The 20,860-nt window shown below is 45.8% G+C and overlaps 1 protein-coding gene across 3 annotated transcripts in view; it reads left to right on the forward strand.

Annotated features, from left to right (window-relative positions):
- The window catches only part of FRMD4A (FERM domain containing 4A), a 366,806-nt gene that overhangs the window by 219,411 nt on the left and 126,535 nt on the right, over positions 1-20,860 (forward strand). For all 3 annotated transcript variants that reach the window (XM_040248505.1, XM_040248508.1, XM_040248507.1), the window contains exon 5: positions 8,822-8,906. In XM_040248505.1, the coding sequence (XP_040104439.1) occupies positions 8,822-8,906 (85 nt within the window). The remainder of the gene's footprint in view (positions 1-8,821; positions 8,907-20,860) is intronic.

The raw sequence follows: 20,860 nt of genomic DNA on the forward strand, positions 1-20,860 counted from the left end.
CTTTTTTGTCATTCTGAGCTGCATCACTGCTGGACATTAAGAGCCAAAAGCCTATCATTTCAACTATGGGTTGTCAACAGCTTTCTAACTTGTGAACTCCATGCTAAGTACTCACCATCATTGATGGGTTTGGGTATTGGTTTATGAATATTCATTGGGGGCTTGTATGATGTAGATGCTGTTTAAGGATTTAAGAATAGATCAGTGAACAAATTAAACCCTCCAACTTCCAAGGTCCCTTTCTCCCACCTCCATCCCTCTCTTCCTCTTCCTCTCCCTCATACACACACACACACCCCTCATTCCATCATCTGAGGCTGGCGGGTCCACAAACCTTCTAGTTCCAGCGCCTCCCACCACCTCAGGGAGCTCACTCCCCTCAGTCTCCGCTCTTCTTCTCTATCTTAAGCCGCTTCTTCTCCACAGACCCCTCCCCTCCACATCCACAGCACTCTCACCCTCACAAAAGAAAATATCCTCCCTGACTTGCCTCCTCCTGCAGCTCCCACTCCTGTGCCCCCTTCTGTTCGCAGCAGAGGTTCGGAAGGATGGACTTGCTGCCCCCTTTCCTATGTCCCAGTGGTCCCTCAGTCTCTAGGGTCCGTTATCGGGTCCCATCAGCCCCATGGTAACTGGAGATCTCTGGGCACCAAATTGCACAGGCGCTTCTCTGCCCTCCTGTCTGAATCAAATAACGTCATCATCTTTCTGCCCCCAAACCTGGTCTTCTTGCTTTGATGCCTCCTTATCTCTGCAGCGGGCACCACCACCCATTTAGCCCCTCAAGCCAGTAACGTGAAAGTCAGCCTGGATGTCATCTGCTCTCTCCCACCTGTTCCCTTCTCTGCCCTCTTATCTGTGAATTCCTCTTATCTAATATGTCTTAAATAGCTCTGTCCTTTACCTTCCATGGGCTTCCCTGGTGGCTCAGATAATTAAGAATCTGTCTGCAATGCAGGAGACCTAGGTTCAGTCCCTGGGTCAGGGAGATACCCTGGAGAATGGAATCACAGCCCACTCAAGTATTCTTACCTGGAGAACTGCATCGACAGAGGAGCCTGGCGGGCTACAGTCCATGGGGTCACAAAGAGTCAGACACAACTGAGTGACTAACATTTTCACTTTTACCCTCCCTGTACATGCCTCTGTCTGTAATTAGGACCTTCATAAGTCTCAGCTGATCCTGAAATCTCCTTGTTCATCTCTGCTTCAGGTCTTGGTCCCTCCCACCCTCTTCTATATGTTGTCACTGAGCACCTTTCTAGGATTGTCATTTGATCCCCAATGCATTATTGTGCTAAGGCTGCCCTCACTTGTCCTGGGTGACCTGACTTGTGCATGCCTCTCCAGCCTCATCTCTCTCTACCCCCCTGACCCCTCACACATCCTCTACAAGCCTCCCAGGGATCAGTGTTAGACAAAGATCACATTCAATGACAAGATCATTGTTTAATGCCATGAGGCAAGCTCCCCAAATTGAGAGCAGTGACCCTCTGGTAGGGACCACCAGTCAAACTTAATAAATAGGTCAAGAGGGTTTCCCTGGTGGTCTAGCAGTTAAGAATTCGCCTTGCAGTGCAGGGGACACTGGTTCGTTTGATCCCTGGTCCGGGAAGTCCCAACATGCCACAGGGCAGCTAAGCCCATGTGCCTAGAGACTGCTCTGCAACAAGAGAAGCCACCACAATGAGAAGCTGTGCACTGCAACTGGAGAGTAGCCCCTACTTGCCACCACTGGAGAAAGCCCACACACAGCAACAAAGACCCAGAACAACCAAACACAATTACGAAAAAAAAGAATAGGTCAAGAAAAAAATAGAAGGAAAAATACGCCTACTCACCCAAAGAAGTCGCTCTGTCCTTTTTCGTTTTTTTTTGTTTGTTTGTTTTTATTTTTTGACTACGAGACAGGTGGGATCTCATCTCTGATCAGGGATTGAACCCATGGTGCCTCCGTTGGAAGCACAGAATCTTTACCACTGGACTGCCAGGGAAGTCCCCTTCTTTTTTTCTTTTTTTTTTTTAATGGACTTGAGTTTGTGCTCAGGAGAATTCCTCCATGTCTGGGTGTTCCTTTCATTGGGTATTCTCCAGCCAAGTGTTCTTGGAGCTCTGGTCATCGACACTGTTTGTAGGAAAATAAATAGAAATTAGATGTGTCTCTTCAAACCTAGAGTTTCACAAACAATAAACTAAGTGAGCTACAGAGAAGAAAAAAAAAGAGAGAAGATGCCAGGAAGCTGTCATCTGGGAGGGAGGATGTTATAGCCGAGTTCACGACCTGCCTGTTGGTGTCTTTCCGGGCTGATTAAGACAGCAAGTGCTGTTTCCTATCACTTGCAGTAACAACGATGGTGTGGACCTAAAAGGAGGTGTCTGCTAACCAGAACTCGCTAGATCTCAACTGGGTGTCCCAGTTAGGATTCTCGGCGCTGCTGAAATTCTCAACATCAGAGATACTTGGCTGCAGAAACTCACAGCAGTATTAATTATCCTTCTCATTACTATCGCTCCTTTTTGCTACCAAAAGCCAGCTTTCCAAATGTGACATTTGTGTTCATTACGAAATGAAATCATTGGGCCATTTAATTAACACTTGCCATAAATAGTCAGTGATTCCCAAGTGCCAAGTGGGGATGTGAGAGGGAAGAGGAGGAGCGAAGGGGTCCGTAGGAGCCCCTAGCTGATGTCATCCTGCAGAGTGGTGTTCAGTCTGCCACCACCTGAGGCTTCTACAGGTTAAGGGGACCAGACTCCCCGAAGGCTCCAGAGCCTTGAGTATTGAATACACTCAGACATGTACTAGCATAGCACATATGTATTCCTACTTCAGACCATCTGATAAAATATCCTCAGACTAGGATCATCTGGGTCAGGTTGCGTGTGGCATCAGTCATGGTACTGAGCCAGGTTTGCCTGTGGCCCAGAGCACCGTTTCCTTTGACTCAAAAAGAAGCCCTGTGATTCAGTCCTACTGGGAATTCCCTGGCAGTCCAGTGGTTAGGACTTGGTACTTTCACTGCCCGGGACCTGGGTTCAGTCCCTGGTCAGGGAACTAAGATGTCACAAGCTGCACAGCATGGGAGAATAAAGAAAAAGATTCAGTACTATTAAATGTGCTGAAGAACCTATTTTAGGTTTTTTGAAAAAATATTTATTTATTTGGCTGCATTGGGTCTTAGTTGCAGCACGCGGGATCTTTGTTATGCATGTGGGTTTCTCTAGTTGTGGTTCACTGGCTTAGTTGCCCCAAAGCATGTGGGATCTTAGGTTTCCAACCAGGGGTTAAACCTGCATCCCCTGCATTGGAAGGCAGATTCTTAATCACCAAACCACGAGGGAAGTTCCCATGAAGAACCTGTTTTAGAGTGTAGGCCTTATTATTATTGAGGTACTTGGGGCCAACAGATAAGGAAATGACTAACATTGAAAAGAGAGACTGCTAGTTGATTCCCAAGAGGAGAGGGTTCCCAGCAGAGTAAAGCACATGGGGAAGCACCAGGCTTGGCCAGGAAGCAGAGGGAGTGAGATACCTGTGGGCAAGAGCCGTTACTGTGGTTTCTGCAGGAATAGATCAGGCGCGGTAAGCAGGCTTAGGACTGGCTAGTTTGAATAACTTCAGCAGCCTCTGGGGATATGTGGACTCTCCCAATTTATCCAGTTCTTGGCTCTGAGATAATTAAGGTGAATAGCAGCCTGGAGTGTGAAATTCCCCTGGGGCAGGCGAGGAAAGGGGTTGTAGGCATTGGATTACCCACAGGGTAACCAAGACCCCGGTTGTCAAGGCATCCACACCCCTCGGTTAATACAGAATCAGACTTGGAATCATCCACACAGACCCTCTGAATACGAGAGACATGATCCGTTTCCTTAGGTTTACGCGGAGACCTGGAATGTTTTTTGTGAACCCGCTCTAACACTGACAGTCCGCACTGGCAGGTAAGGAAGTGCAACATCGCCATCTAGTGCCTCAAAGGAGGACCTTTGACAGAGTTCTCAGGAAAAACCAAAAGAGCAGATAAGTGTTAGTCGCTCAGCAAGAGCAGATAAGTGTTAGTCGCTCAGCCGTGCCTGACTCTGCCACCCCATGGACTGTAGCTTGCCAGGCTTCTCTGTCCATGGGATTTCCCAGGCAAGAATACTGGAATGGGTAGCCATTCCCTTCTCCAGGGGATCTTCCCAACCCAGGGATCAAACCCAGGTCTCCTGCACTGCAGGCAGATTCTTTACCATCTGAGCCACCAGGAAAGCCCAAAAGAACAGAACTGGGCTCTCCACTTTGAACAGACACTGTCAACCTTCCCCATTTCCCTAGAAGTTCTCTCCGAGTGCGTGCTGGGCCTTGGCGTGGGATTGAGATGTCCGAGGTCTGTTTTCCTCTGGGCACTTTTGACTCACCAGCTTCCTAGCACAGATGGAAAGTCCAGGATGAATTAAATATCCAGGATTACAGAACAATAACATGACAGCCCTGGAACTCACCGGGTTTCCCAAGCTGTTTCTTGGTGATAAAGGTTAACAGGAAACTGCTTTCCAGTTTCTGTCAAAGAGAAGTGATTTTTTTCCCCTCCACCTCAGAATGTAGTTATTTCCTCCACCTTCCTGTCTCTTGTGAAGCCAGAGAACAAATGCTACCTCAAAAGGCATAAAATTTGCCCTCTCATTTCAGTTTCTCATTATTAGAGAGCTGGAAAGGGAATTGTAATGTTTTTGCTTAATAGGCTGTTGAAGAAAAAATTGGGAGGGGGTGGGACAGAATGTCTTCACTCCTTAATTGCCAAGTATTAAAATGAATGGGATCAAGACATAAGGCATTGTTTTGAAAATCAAGTTATTTCAGACCCAGCAGCTTTACGTTCATAATTATTACAGAACTAAGGTCACTCACTGGCAAATTCCAGAAGCCTCTGCTGTTCTCCTGGCTCTAGGATTCAAAGTCATCAGCATATCTCTGTGAACAGCTTTGTATGGTCACACTGAGAGAGGGATAGAGGGGCAGCGGCTGGGTGTGGAGAGTAAGGACCCCTAATCATTATAAATGGTCTGGGAAATCATTTATTTTTTTTTCTCCCTCCCACATGTCTTTGTCACTCATTTCACTGTCCAATAAGAACTCCCAACAGTGATGTATGGAGAGGAGAACAGGTGAAAATCAGACTTTTTCACTCATAGAAACTTACATGTTATATATACAGTGGAATACTATTCAGCCATAAAAAGAACAAAATAATGCCGTTTGCAGCAATTTGGATGAAACTAGAGATTATCATACTATGTGAAGTAACTCAGAGGAAGACAAGTGCCATATGATATCACTTTTATGTGAAATCTAAGCTATGACAAGAGGAGCTCATCTGTGGAACAGAAACAGACTCACAAGACACGGAGGACAGACTTGTGGCTGCCATGGGGGAGGCAGGAAGGGAGAGGGATGGACTGGGACCTGGGGTTTGGTACCCTGCCAGACTCCTGTGTCCATGGAATTCTCCAGGCAAGAATGCTGGAGTAGGCTTTCCCTGGTGGCTCAGTGGTAAAGAATCTGCCTGCCAGTGTAGGAGGCACAGGTTCGACCCCTGATCTGGGAAGATCCCTTATGCTGCAGAGTAACTAAGCCAGTGCGCCACAGCTGCTGAGCCTGTGCAGAGCGCAGGAGCCACAACTGCTGAGCCCATGTGGTACAGCAACTACTGAAGCTCTCGCTCCCCAGAGCCTGTGCTCCAAACAAGAGACGCCAGTGCAGTGGGAAGCTTGCGTGCTGCAGCTAGAGAGCTGCCCCTGCTCCTGCAACTAGAGAAAACTCATGCAGCAGCGAAGACCCAGCACAGCCAAAACTTAAAAAAAAATTATATCTAAAAAAAGGAATGCTGGAGTGGGTAGCCATTCCCTTCTCCAGGGCATCTTCCCAACTCAGGGATCAAACCTGGGTCTCCTGCATTATAGGTAGATTCTTTACCGTCTGAGCTACCAGGGTACCCCAGATACAAATTGTTACATTTAGAATGGATAAACAGCAAGGTCCTACTATGTAGCACAGGGAACTATATTCAATATCCTGTGATAAGCCATAATGGAAAATAATAAGAATATAAAGAAATAAAATTTTAAAAAATTGTACATGTTGGTGCCAGGTCCTGGATTAGTGCTGGGAATGCAAAAATGAATGAGATTGGGTCCCAGCCCTTAAGGAGTCAGCAGCCTAGTGAGAAGGCATCTCAGGGAAGAGGGAATCATGGGACCAGGGGCCACACAATAAGCAGAGGGTGTCACTGGAGCCCAGGAGAGGAGATCCTCTGTGGGGACTGTCCGCAGAGTCAATGAAAACATGTCATGACTGAGCAAGGCGGGAGAGAGCAGGAGTGAGCTGGGATCTGCAGCAAGATTGTTCCGGGGTGCGAGGAATAGCTTAGACACAGGTATAGAGGCAGAATTGATTTGTAATAGGCCACCCTTGCAGGTTTCTGGGCTTCCCTGGTAGCTCCCCTGGTAAAGAATCCACCTGCAATGCAGGAGACCCCAGGTCGATTCCTGGGCTGGGGACATCCCCTAGAGGAGGACATGGCAACCCACTCCAGTGCTCTTGCCTAGAGAATCCCATGGACAGAGGAGCCTGGCGGGCTACAGTCCATGTGGTCGCAGAGTCAGACACACTGAGCGAGTAAGCACAGTACAGCAAGTCTCCCAGCTAATCTGGCTTTGCTGTCCTCCAACCCCCTGCCCCAAAGCCCATCCTGAGCCTTTGTCACCCTCCCCTCCCCCCACCTGCCTTCCTTTCCCTTCCCTTCCATCTGTCTGCCTTCTTTCCTTCTGATTTTGCTATTCTGACTACCCATCGCCAAGAACCTTTTACAAGGGATGGAGACTTTTAAATGACATCACATTTAACTTGCAGTCAGTTCTCCATATGCATGGATCAGATGTAAAATCCTGATATGTACTGACTGTACTGCACCATTTTATATCAGAGACTTGAGCCTCCAAGGGATACCCTTGGGGAGGGGGTCCTGGAGCCAATCCCCTGCCAATACAGAGAGACAACTGTGTTCTGCTTTGAGAAGTAGAATTTGCTACCGCATTTCAAGTCTTTGTTATTAGGAGAGTGAAAGGGGTGCAGCTTCCCAGTTTCTCTGAGACTGCTGCAGATCCTTCATGACCTAAAACGCTTGGTCCAAAGCAGGAGGCAAGTGCTTTGTATTTTCAGTAGGGGAAAGGGGTAATCAGCCAACCTGTTCATTCCCAGGCTTCGCACAAATAAAGATAGTATTCTAATTTCCAAAAATTTTGTAGACCTTTCATAATGGTAATTGTAGGACTAATATCTGTGGATTGAAAATATCTACTAATATCTGAAGTTACTCTGGAGTTACTCACAAATTTAACTGAATCTGTGTTGTATTCATCACAACAGCCTCTGTGCATATCTGTGAAATGGTCAAAGATGTTGTTTACTTGGCTGTAGACCAGCGGTTGCAAAGTGGGATGCCGTGGACTTACCCGAGCCTACACAAACATGTTGTTTGCCTTATGCAATGTTGGTGTGTTGGTTTTGCTGTGTTTATTGTTGTTTACTCTCGAAGCCATGTCTGACTCTTTTGCAACCCCGTGGACTGTAGCCCGTCACCTCCTCTGTCCATAGAATTCTCCAGGCAAGAATACTGGAGTGGGTTGCCATTTCCTTCTCCAGTAGATTTTCCCAGCCCAGGGGTCTGCATGCAAGCAGATTCTTTACCACTGAGCCACCAGGAAGCTCTTAATCTGAATTAGGTTCCAGTATTTGAAAGCAGCAAACGTTTTAGGTGGAGAACTGCTGATGGCGTGCTGCTGTCTTTTATAGTCTGGCAAGCAGAAGCCCAGCATGACTTGTCCTGAATCAAACAGCCTTGGGTGCAGATTACTGGGCTCTTGGCTTCCTCCCCGTGACGCCTTCCATCACATCTTAATGCTGTTCTGAAAGACCACAGCACTTGTTTTTTTTCTCATTTCACCTTCCACCCCCTCTTGGTGCCTCCAGTTTCCACAAGGCAGGTTACCCCAGTTTCCATGAGGCCCCCCCACGAGTTGTCACCCCTTACTCAGAACCTCCTCCCCTCCAAGGCTCTGCATGCCAATTATTTCCTTCTCCCCTGTCATCCCGGCTCCCTCAGTACAGCTGATCCTGAGACACGTACAAGTGCCTTATCTAATTAGGGAATTGAATAAACTCCAGAATCAATTTGTAAAGACTTATTGAATGCAAACTTAAATAATTTCAGCATGTGTCATCTTGAAAAAACCCCATAAGCTTCATCTGCATAAGAATCCAATTTTCATTTGGCTTCATGTTCATGAATATCACAGTGTTAAGAACACCGGCCCCAGCCTTCTGGATGTGGAGATATCAAACTCTACCTTGCTGTCTTCAGAAGATCTGTCATAACCATTTCAAAGAAAAATAAGGCCCTTTATTCGACTAGGCAAAAGAAATTATCTTTTAAAACTCCAACTTAACAGTGATTAGGACAGAAAGTAATGTAATGGAAACAAGTGACATTGTAAAAAAAATTGGGAACAAGTAAGGAAAATAGAAGTAAATGGTCAAGTTCAAGTTTACTTCTGGAGGCTGATAGCGAACCTGTTTCCTAGCTATGGGAAGGGCTGTCAGTCTTGATGGTCCTAATCCACTATAATAAAACTTGAAAAGCACTAAGGAATTGATGACTTTTTCTTTTGTTCCTGTTGTGTTGGAAGTCCTCATCCTCCAGTCAGATCATGTAACTCAGACAACTTCATTTTCTGCCTCATCGGTCGGTGTGTCTGTGGTTCATTGGCAGCTGTTCTCTTGCAGGTTCTATATTGAAAGCATCTCATACCTGAAGGACAATGCCACCATCGAGCTTTTCTTCCTGAATGCCAAGTCCTGTATCTACAAGGTAAGAACCACTTCTTCCTGTTTGGAATTTTCTGTTGAAATCTGAAAGTCTCCTTTGTAGCTGAGAATCCCAGCTTGCTGCCCCTATTACGATGCTATTGATTAGTAGAAAGTGTGTTAGTCACTCAGTCATGTCCGACTCTATGGACTGTAGCCCCGACAGGCTCCTCTGTCCAGTGGATTCTCCAGGTGAGAGTATTGGGGTGGGTTGCCATTCCCTTCTCTAGGGGATCTTCCTGACCCAGGGATTGAACTCCGGTCTCCTGCATTGCATCTATACTTCTACTGATTAGTAGAAGTAACTTCTAAATTAATGACTATAAATAAATAGCTATAAACTCCAAGGAGCTAAAGCTGTCGAGTGTTTATAACGTGACTCCTTCCAACCCTGTAACCGTGTTATGGCTCCTTGTTTCTTAACTTGATTTTAGGCGTCTCCTTAATTTGGCAGCTGTGACCAAAAGGGGAAACCCAGACTCGTGTGACAAATGGACTGGGTCTCATGAGTATAAATGAGCCTCTTATAACCAAATGCATGTATAGTTGATCATTTTTGGATATTCTGGAAGTATCTCTCAAAAGGATGCTATTGGTACTTTGGGTGGGACAACTTTTTAAATTTATTTATTGAAGTCTAGCTGATTTAGTGGAGGACAGGGAAGCCTGGCGTACTGCAGTTCATGGGGCTGCAAAGAGTTGGACACGACTTAGTGACTGAAAAAGAACAAGAAGTTGATTTACAATGTTTTTGCTGTACAGCAAAGTGAGTCATTTATACATATATTCATTCTTTTTTGTATTCTTTCCCACTGTGGTTTATCCTGGGATATTGAATATCATTCCCTGCCCTGTTCAGTAGGGGGCCTTGTTTATCCATTCTACATATAGTAGTTTGCATCTGCTGATCCCAAGCTCCCAATCCATCCCTCCCAGCCCACTCCGACCCTCTTATCAACCACTGTTCTCTATGGCAGTGGGACGTTTTTTAACTGTGATAAAATTTACCATGGTAACCACTGGTAAGTGTATGTTAATACTTAACAGGTATCACATGTTTGCCTGTTGTGCAACCACCATTACCATCTATCCACAGAACTCCTCATCTTACTAAACTGAAACTCTGTATCCCTTAAACAATAAGTCCCTATTCTCCACACCCCCAGACCCAGGCAACTTCCATTCCACTTTCTATCTCTCTGTATTTGACTAGTCTGGGTCCCTCATATAAGGGGACTCCTGCAATATCTGACCTTCTGTGTCGGGTTTATTTTACTTAGCTTGATGTCCTCAAGGTTCATCCATATTGTATCGTGTGTCAGAATTTCCTTCCTTTTGACGGCTAATATTCCATTGTATGCATTTTCCACCTTTTGTTTATTCATCCATCCTTCAGTGGATACTGGCATGACTTTTACTTTTCGGTTGTTAGGAGTAGTGGTGCTATGAACATTGTTGTTGTTCAGTCACTCAGTCGGCTCCGACTCTGCAACCCCACAGACTGCAGCATGCCCGGCTTCCCTGTCCTTCACTATCTCCTGGAGTTTGCCCAAACTCACATCCATTGAGTCAATGATGCCATCCAACCATCTCATCCTCTGTCACCCCCTTCTCCTCTTGCCCTCAGTCTTTCCCAGCGTCAGCATCTTTTCCAGTATGTCTTCCTATCAGGTGGCCAAAGTATTAGAGCTTCAGCTTCAGCAGCAGTCCTTCCAGTGACTATTCAGGGTTGATTTCCTTTAGGATTGATTGGGTGGTGTGATCTCCTTGCTGTCCAAGGGACTCAAGAGTCTTCTCCAACACCACAATTCGAAAGCATCAATTCTTCAGCCTTCTTTAAGGTTCAGCTCTCACATCTGTATGTGACTACTGGAAGAACATAGCTTTATAAGTATCTATTCATATCCCTGCTTTCAGTTGTTTGGGGTGAATACCCAGAAGTGGAATTGCTCACTCATGTGGTAATTCTGTTTTTCAGTTTTTTAGGACCTGCCTTACTGCTTTCCATAAAGACTGTATCATTTTATATTCCCACCAACAGCATGTAAAGATTCCAAATTTGCACATCCTCACCAACACTTACTATTTTCTGGGTTTTCAAAAAAAAAAAAAAAGCAGCATCCTAGTGGTGCTAGATGATCTCTCCTTGTGGCTTTGATTTGCATTTCCCTGATGATGAGCGACGTTGAGCATCGTTTCATGTGCTCCCTGGCCATTTGTACATCTTCTTTAGGGCCACGTCTCTTCATGGGACAGTTCTTAATTGAGTGGGACAGTCTCTTGCATCCAATTTCCCATATTCTTGTAGTGTTTCCTTTCACTGGGTAACCCAAAATGCCCACAGAAAATTCCGAGGACACACTCCGTCCTAGGGTTGAGAACCATACCTGGGGCAATGTATTTAAAGTAGAGACCCACGCTGCACCCACCGACAAACCTCCTTCTATCTCATGAGTGCAGCCTCAGGCCAGCTCATCAGCGGCCAGGGGGAGGGATTGCTGACAGCTGCTCCCGGGGCACCGTGGCTGGCTGGGCGCTGAGTGCTCTCTGTAAGTTCTGTGGCTGAAACTTTGCACCATCTCTGAAGTGAATACTGTTCTTTATCCTAGCTTTCTCTGTGAGGCAGCTGAGACACAGGGTGGTTATGAGATTCACCAGGGTTGCATATCTACTGACTGGCTGACGCTGGCAGCCTGACTCAGGATCGCAGAGCTCAGCCTCCGGGCTGCACTGTGCCCTTGCAGTCAAACCCTCCACAGAGAACTTCAAAGCCAGGTACACCTGTTGTGACGTGGTCAATGGCTGTGTTCAAAGGAGTTCCCATCCTGCTGTCTGTACTTTTCCTGCTTAACTAAACCCAGCTTTGAGGGACTGCAGCAACCCACCACACACTGAAGCACACACAAGACTTGAAATGGTCTATCAGCCATCACTTTTCCTTCTAGAATGATTTCAGCACCTCACTGCACAAAATAGTTCCACCAAATGCAAGTGTTCAAAATCCTGGAGGCTATGGTAGTGATCAAATTCAGTCTGTGAAAGAACCTTGCTCGGTGACTGTTGCTGAACCAGGATTTAACCTGAGCTCAAGCGCAGGGCACTCTGACTAGAGAGTTTGGGGATTTTGCTAAATGGCAGCACAAAGACGCTAAATGTCATTCTAGGGATTTATGGTTTTCTTTCTCTCTCTAAACCTCATTTTCTCACTATAAAGCGAAAATAATACCAGCCTTACTTACCTCATAGGTAGCAAGTGTCTGGTGGGCTTTGCTTAATCCATGTGAAAGCACTTTGAAAGAAATAAGCGGTGAGGACTGTCCACAAGGGGGCAGACTTGGGCAGTAAATGCTTAGAAAGTCGCTGCCGGAGTGAGATTGCTGTCAACCCTGGCAAGTGAAAAGTTGCCCCCAGATTGTGCGTATCCAGGCCCCTGGGTTAAGGGAGCAGACGTGGTTTCTCTCAGAGTTGTTCAGTTCAGTCTAGTAACAGATGCTGAGCTGAAGGTGACACTTGGGTGTTTCTGAATCATGATCACAGAGGTCTGTGGGATTAATCGGAAATAAAAAAGAAATCCCCAGAACTAAATATTATAGGTTCCCCAAGTGGAGGAGGTGATACCTTAGGAACAAGCCACATATAGGGTCCAGGTGCCCATGGCATCAGACCTGGACCCTATCTGCCCTGCAGACCTAAGTGCCCCTCTAGAGCCCCTGCTCTCTCGTCTCAGCATCTGTCCTGGAGCGTAGTGAGTCCTGCCAGTGAGCCGGAGATGGCTTTTCTGATGGCGACAAAGGAGACAGAATCATGTCACAAGGCCACCTGTCTCTCATCATCAAAAATAATATTTTTATTTGCATAATTGACGCTTAGAGTATATAAAACTTTTAATTTTATTGGAGTATAGTTGCAATGCTGTGTTATTTTCAGGTGTACAGCAAAATGATTCAGTTATGTATATATTCGTGGAGAAGGCAATGGCACCCCACTCCAGTACTCTTGCCTGGAAAATCCCATGGGCGGAGGAGCCTGGAAGGCTGCAGTCCATGGGGTTGCTAAGAGTCGGACATGACTGAGCGACTTCACTTTCACTTTTCACTTTCACGCATTGGAGAAAGAAATGGCAACCCACTCCAGTGTTCTTGCCTGGAAAATCCCAGGGATGGGGGAGCCTGGTAGGAGGCCGTCTATGGGGTCGCACAGAGTCGGACACGACTGAAGTGACTTAGCAGCAGCAGCAGCATATATATATTCATTCTTTTTTAGGTTCTTTTCTCATATAGGTTATCCCAGAATATTGAGTTGAGTTCCCTGTGCTATACAGTAGGTCCTTGTTGGTCATCTGTCTTATATATAGTAGTGATTGTTGTTATTCAGTTGCTCGGTTATGTCAGATTCTTTGCAACCCCATGGACTGCAGCATACCAGGCTTCCCTTCACTATCTCCCAGAGTTTGCTCAAACTCATGTCCATTGAGTCGGTGATGCCATCCAACCATCTCATCCTCTGTCGCCCCCTTCTTCTCCTGCCCTCAATCTTTCCCAGCACCAGAGTCTTTTCCAATGAGTTGGCTCTTCACATAAGGTGGCCAAAGTATTGGAGCTTCAGCATCAGTCCTTCCAATGAATATTCAGGCTTTATCTCCGTGCATAACAGTATGTGTATGTTTTATCCCAAGCTCCTGATTTATCCCTCCGCCACCACCTTTCCTCTTTGGTAACCATGAGTGTGTTTTCTATATCTTTAAGTCTGTTTCTGTTTTGTAAATAAGTTCATTTGTTTCAATTTAAACATTTCTTTCACATATATTACCTTATGTGAGACTCACGAGTGAGATGGAATCATCAAGTTTACTGAGGGAGGAAAGTGGTGCTGGAGAGACTTAGTAAATTAGTCACAGACAAGGAACCTGAAGCAGTGGAGCAGGCTTGGCACCACTGTACATATGTAAAGATGGCGGGAGGCTCTGGAGCAGAGTGACTGTGATTAGGGATTTGGATTTCTGGGTTCCCTTCCTACCTCTGTGTCTTAGCAACTGCAATAAATGTGGACACCTTCTGTGATGTCTCCAAACTTCATTTTCCTCTTCAGTTGAACAAGAAAATTAAAAAACCCCACCCACGGGCTTCTTGGGAAGATTAAGTGAGATAGATGTGAAGGTGGCCAGCACCCCACCAGGCACCTTATTAGTTCCCATTGAGGTAGAATTGCTCGCTTGGAATCAGATCCAAGTTCATCTTGGCTGCAGTCTTCTGTGCAGCCCGCACTGCCCTCTGGCAACTTGAGGGGCCCAAAAGCAGGGCCAGACACATCACTGGTGGGTGATGCTGATACTGGCCAACCCAGCACCCTCCCTTGTGGCTTGGGAAGCAATTCCTACAATGTACTAGAATGGAAATCTACGTTGTTCAGATACAATAATCTGTTCATTCCCACTTCCTCCAACTTATTTCATTCACTTCTTTTAAAAAATGATTATTATTTTTTAACATATTTATTTGTTTATTTGGCTGGGCCAGATCTTAGTTGCAGCTTGTGGGATCTAGTTCCCTGACGAGGGATTGAACCAGGGCCTCCTGCATTGGGAGCACAGACTCTTAGCCCCTGGACCATCAGGGAAGTCCTTCATCCACTTTGAACACATTTATGTTTATCTAAGTAATATATGATATAGTTTAAAAGTCAAGATGCTGTTCATGAAAAAGAGCCTACCCCCAACCATTTCCAACAATTTTTAGCTGTTTCTTCTGGTATTTGCCTCTCTCTGCTTCTAAATAATTGGAACAGGGTCTTATTCCTTGATTTATTCTTTTGATATAGGTGAGGACTGAGGTCTCCTATGCACCCACCCACACTTTCCCCTTCCCATTTCTCCCAGTGTGGTGATAACCACAATCCTAGGCAAAAGGCATACCCATCAGCATACCATTGTTATGAGTAACCCAAGTAGCGTCCTAGGGTTGCGATTCCTTTTTAGACAACCAGTTATTTTACCTAAAGGTAATAACCATTTTGCCATTACTTGCTTTAGTTTCTATGCATCCATCTTTTTTTCCCAAAAGCTCCTACAGATTTTCAAATGTCTACCGATGTTAATTTCCATACACATTGGGTAATTCATCTGTTCCTCTCTTTGGCTGCGTTTTTTGTTGTTGCCTTTGTTGTTCTTCCTGGGACCTCCCTTTTGGAGCGCTCTGTCCTTCTTCTCCTATCTAAACGTAGCCTCATTTGCAGCCCTCAGCCCAGGATGTCCCCGTTCCTGTCCCGTAATTCCTTTACCCCAACTCTGGAGTAGGTACTTTGCTTCCTGGGTCCCGAGTCTTCCTGTGTTACACTTTTGTTTCACTGGAGAACATCCTGCAGTGATCCAGGGAAAATGTATAAGGGAAGTAAAACGTTTGGGTCCTTGCACAACTGAAAAAGTCTTTGTTTTACCTTCACATCTGATTTCATAGTTTCACTGGCTGTGAAAATATAGAATACCTCTCTCAGTATATCACAGGTGTTGCCTCAGAGTCTTCAAGAGTTGCTCTGGGGAAGTCTGTGTCTGGACACTGTAAGTGGACTACCCCCACCATGACCTCCATGGGCTCTGTTAGGATTTCCTTCTTTACCCCTTTATCTGAAATTGCAGGATGGTGTGCCTTGAAGTAGATCTTGGTAAACCCGCTGTGTTGTGTAGACAGACACTTTTAGTCCGAGGTTCGTATTCCTCTTCATTTCGGGCAGGTTTTTTGTATTATTTCTTGTTTGGTGTCCCTCTGTTTCCTCTCTGCCCTCCTTCTGGAGCCCCCATTAATCAGAGGCTGGGCGCGACCTCCTGCTTTGACATTTCATTTCTCTTATTTTCCTTCTTTGTCATTTTGTTCTACTTTCTGGAAGATTTTCCTCAATGTTATCTTTAATCTCCTCTATTGACTTTTTAAAGTTTGCTATCATGCTTTGAATTTCTCAGAATTCCTTCATATTAACTGATTTTTCTTTCAGTTCAGTTCAGTTCAGTTCAGTTTAGTTCTGTCGCTCAGGCGTGTCTGACTCTTTGCAACCCCATGAACTGCAGCACGCCAGGCCTCCCTGTCCATCACCATCTCCCGGAGTTCACTCAGACTCACGTCCATCGAGTCTGTGATGCCATCCAGCCATCTCATCCTCTGTCGTCCCCTTCTCCTCCTGCCCCCAATCCCTCCCAGCATCAGAGTCTTTTCCAAAGAGTCAACTCTTCACATAAGGTGGTCAAAGTACTGGAGCTTCAGCTTTAGCATCATTCCTTCCAAAGAAATCCCAGGGTTGATCTCCTTCAGAATGGACTGGTTGGATCTCCTTGCAGTCCAAGGGACTCTCAAGAGTCTTCTCCAACACCACAGTTCAAAAGCATCAATTCTTCAGCGCTCAGCCTTCTTCACAGTCCAACTCTCACATCCATTCATGACCACAGGAAAAACCATAGCCTTGACTAGACAGACCTTAGTCGGCAAAGTAATGTCTCTGCTTTTGAATACACTATCTAGGTTGGTCATAACTTTTCTTCCAAGGAGTAAACGTCTTTTAATTTCATGGCTACAGTCACCATCTGCAGTGATTTTGGAGCCCCAAAAAATAAAGTCTGACACTGTTTCTACTGTTTCCCCATCTATTTCCCATGAAGTGATGGGACTGGATGCCATGATCTTCATTTTCTGAATGTTGAGCTTTAAGCCAACTTTTTCGCTCTCCTCTTTCACTTTCATCAAGAGGCTTTTTAGCTCCTCTTCACTTTCTGCCATAAGGGTGGTGTCATCTGCATATCTGAGGTTATTGATATTTCTCCCGGCAGATACATATAATCCTATTATTGTCTTTGAACCAAATATCCTCTTATCTCTCCAGTAATGTTAATTATCATGCATGTTCTGTGTCTTTTCAGTTCTTTTTGTTTCCTGTTGATTTATTTTGGTCTCTGTCTTGTATGTGGGCTTCCCAGGAGGCGCTAGTGGTAAAGAACCTGCCTGCCAGTGCAGGAGACATAAGAGACACCCGTTCAATCCCTGGGTCAGGAAAATCCCCTGAAGGAGGGCATGACAACCCAGTCCAGTATTCTTGCCTGGAGAATCCCATGGACAGAGGAGCCTGGCAGGCTACAGTCCATGAGATTGCAAAGAGTCAGACGTGACTGAAGTGACAGAGCAAGCATGCACTCTGCCTTTTATGTAGGGGGCTTTCCATCCATAACTAAGAGTGAGACACCCAAAAGCTCCCAGTGTGTAGGTGGAGATGGTCCCTGTGTCTGTGTCCCGTGGCGAGCTCATTCTTTCTACAGGAACCCCAAGTCTCAGCGCTTGGGGTCTTTTCTCGTGACTCTTCATTGCCCTGCTTCGCTCCTGGGATGTCAGCTCCAACTTTAGCATTTGGAGGAGGGAGTGGCCTCCACTGATGTGTAGACCTCCTTTTAATCCCTGATCTCTCTGCCTACTTCATCCCAGCTTCCTCTGTATCATCCTTTCCAGAGAACCAACCTCTGATCTCTTCAATAGCACAAAAGTGAGGAAAGGTGTTTTGTTTATTTATCTTGTCCTTTTCCCCAAGCCACAAATGCCAGCCCCCGCCCTCCACTCTTCCTTCACCAGGAAGCAGAAAACATAACTACAGTGGGTCCTCTCTCACTTCTCCTTCTCGTTCACTTCTCCTTTCTTCTCAGTCCCCCTATTTTCTACCAAAAGAGCAGGAAATAACAGTCATAATCTGTCCAACATGCAGAACGTTAGAATCTGGTCAGCAGCGACCAGGGCTGGGAGTATTGCCTTTAAGGGGAGCAGGAGGAGGTTTAGAAAGAGGTCACTGGTGCCCCATGTGGCCATTTTGCTCCAACAGCATGTCTGCTGTTTTCCAGCTTGGTTGTGTTTCAGGTGAATGATGGAAAGGAAATTCATGGCCAAGGGATGGATAAAGCTCATTCAGAAATGTGTGTCTGGTTCCTAGGAAAGCTCACATGGGAAGTGGGCCTGGGATGATGTGTTTTTCCTGGGAAGCGACACAGGAAACCAGAGCTCCTCCTGCCAGGCTTTCCATCTGGCCGTCTCTCTCCTGGGATGTGGCTTCCTCCGTCAACTGGAGAGGCCCATCAGTTAGTCCGGCCAGGGGACAGTGGACTTGTCATGCTAGAGGGAGCGATGGGGTGGACATGGACTCTAATGCCAGCACTTTCCCCACCTTCAGGATGGAATCCTGCCTGCTCGGAATTCTCCACTGGCAGAGTGAGATTGCTGTCAAAAATCAGTTGCCACAATCATTTTCAAAAGCTTTGCAAAACAGCAATTTCTAGGCCATAAAATGTCAAGTGTTTTTTTCAATTTTTAGGAAGAAGGATTCCCTTAGATGATAGGTCTTAAAGTTATAAGGAAATAAAGAACTCTGCAGCCAGCTTCCAGTCGTCTTCAGTGGCATACCTTCCAAGAGACTAGAAGAGAGGCTCACTTGCTGAACGGCCTTACACTGATGTTCAGTCCCTCGGAGGAGTTATCTGACCCTCAGATGACTTAAATTGGGTGAAGTAAGGGACTGGTCAAGATGACCAGCTGCCTTATTTGAATCTCACATTTAAACTGAAGGGGATGACCATCTACTCCTTAAATAAATTCATCCATCACATTTAAATGCTTGATCTCAAAATGTATCTTGTCAAATATTATAACCAAAGAGGCAGGACCCCTGGTCACCATCTGAGGATGCACAGAAATATGTCTTGTTGGGTTGGCGAAAAAGTTGGCACTGGCATTTTTCTAAGTAAATTTTGATAATCAGCTTCTTTTGATGCATCACTGAACCAGGTGCATAGTCAGTGCTCAATAAATTGATTCCAGTCCCAGGGAATTAGCAAGTTTGGAGCCTACATGTCTCCATTGAGAAGAGGTGTCAGGAAAAAAAAAAAAAAAGCTTAAAATCCCTCCTTTGTGCTGGGGGTCTTGTCCAGACTCCTGGACTGAGATGTCCCCACTGAACTGAGAATATCACATATGATGAAAGTTTGAACAGTCATCCCTGGTCCGTATTTGCTACTTGAATCTAAGTACCATCTTCTTGCTGAAACTGAAACAAGCAGTCTTTAGCCAGGATCTTCCAGGAGGTTTGCTAATGAGCAGATGATATCCCTTCTGAAGATGAGAGAAACAAAAGCCCAGAATCAAGTCCCACAGGACAAAGGAACCAATGTAAACATTCATCTCAGACTCACAGAACCCCAGTCCTTATTCCTTAGACGGATGCATGCCGGCTTGGTGTGTGTGCTCACGTGACAGAGAGGAAGGGAAAGAAGACAGAGAGGGACTTCCATCTTCAGCTCTCTAGAAACAAACGCACACAGACCCATCATCTATGCTGTGCTTGTGACCTCCACAGGAGAGATTCCTCAAGATCATGAAATGCGGTGTATGCCATGGACACTGAGAGAAATCCTGGGCCACCAAGTGCGAGGGCCTCAGACAAACATGAAGTGACTTGACTGATGAAAACCTGGCAAAGGGCTCAGAAAGAGGAATTGTGCAAGACCACATCAGTCTCATCCTGCACCCCAGCCCCTCACTGCCTGAAGGTACCTTCCTGTAGCCACTACAGGTTGTGCAGTGAGACAGGCAGTCACCGGGCACAGCGAGGCTGAATGTGGGTGTGAGGGCCCACTGGGATGATTTACACGGTGACGAATATACAGACATGTGTAGACACACACTTGCACAATGCTTCCCACCTCTTTTTTTTTTTAAGTCTTATTAAAGATTCCAATAAATTCTAAAACATAAATGCAAAAAAAAACAGTGAACAGAACTGTGAACAGAACAGAGATTCTGTGGAGTTCAGATGATCAGTAAAGACCAGGGAACAAAAATAATAATAATACAGATTTGATCTTTGTGGTGGGTCTTAGAGTGTCCAAATCGCCTGTACAGTTCCACCTCACCAGACTCAGTACAGTACTTGAAATTGTTCTCCTGGGAGTTCCTTGGAGGTCCAGTGGTTAGGACTCCCTTGCCGCCAGTGCAGGGGCCATAGGTTTGATCCCTGGTCAGGGAACTGAGTTCCCACAAGTCACAAGGCATGGCCAAGGAAGGCAGGAATGAAGAAAGAAAGAAAAGAAAAGAAAGTGTTCTCATCCTGCTGATGAGAAAACTGAAACTCAGCGAGGTCCAGTGCTGCGTTTATTCAAAGTCCCAAAGTAGAAAATGTCTTAAAGAGGGTGGCAGGAAACCATCTTCTTCGGGCATTTTGTGGGTGCAACGAAAGATGGTCATTACAATGGGTGATTTACTAGGAAATCGGCTGGACAGCCCAGCAGGTTGTTTTGTTTGAACTTTACAAAGGTCGTCCTCATGGAAATCTCAACCTATCATGTGGCTGCTCATCATCTTTTCTGTTATAATTCTCTCATGAATCTTCCATGAAAGCTGGAATTTCTCTCATTCCTGACCATGGAGGAATGCTTTTTGTTAAGAGTCTCAGTTGAGTCTGAAGACCACCACTAAGGTCCCCGGAGCAAGGCAATCGTGACGAGTTCCTCCAGCTTTCAGGACTTTTGGAGAAGGTCCATAACACCTGCCACTTGGGGGTCTCATGGGGCTCTTTCTTTGGAACACTTGGAGACCCTTAAAGTAGAAATCTTTCTGAGAATATTGTTAACTCTGAGACTGCTGATAAATGACCTCCAAGCCTCTTCCTTTAGCAACTTAATTACCTGGGATAAAACCTTGTGGAGTGGGAGAAAGTGGCACCATCTTCCCAGCCCTGTCTGAACATACACACACACACACCCCTGCAGAGTCACATTTTGTCTTTCCATACCATGTATCAAAAGATCAGAGAAAGCAGCATGGGTTATTCAGTAGAAAGTGAAACAGTGCTTCCCTGGTGGCTCAGGGGTAAAGAATCCCCTGCCAATATAGCAGACACAGGATTCAATCCCTGGGTTGGGAAAATCCTCTGGAGAAGGAAATGGCT

Source organism: Oryx dammah, unplaced genomic scaffold, assembly GCF_014754425.2.
Source record: "Oryx dammah isolate SB20612 unplaced genomic scaffold, SCBI_Odam_1.1 HiC_scaffold_10, whole genome shotgun sequence".
NCBI classification, from domain to species: domain Eukaryota; kingdom Metazoa; phylum Chordata; class Mammalia; order Artiodactyla; family Bovidae; genus Oryx; species Oryx dammah.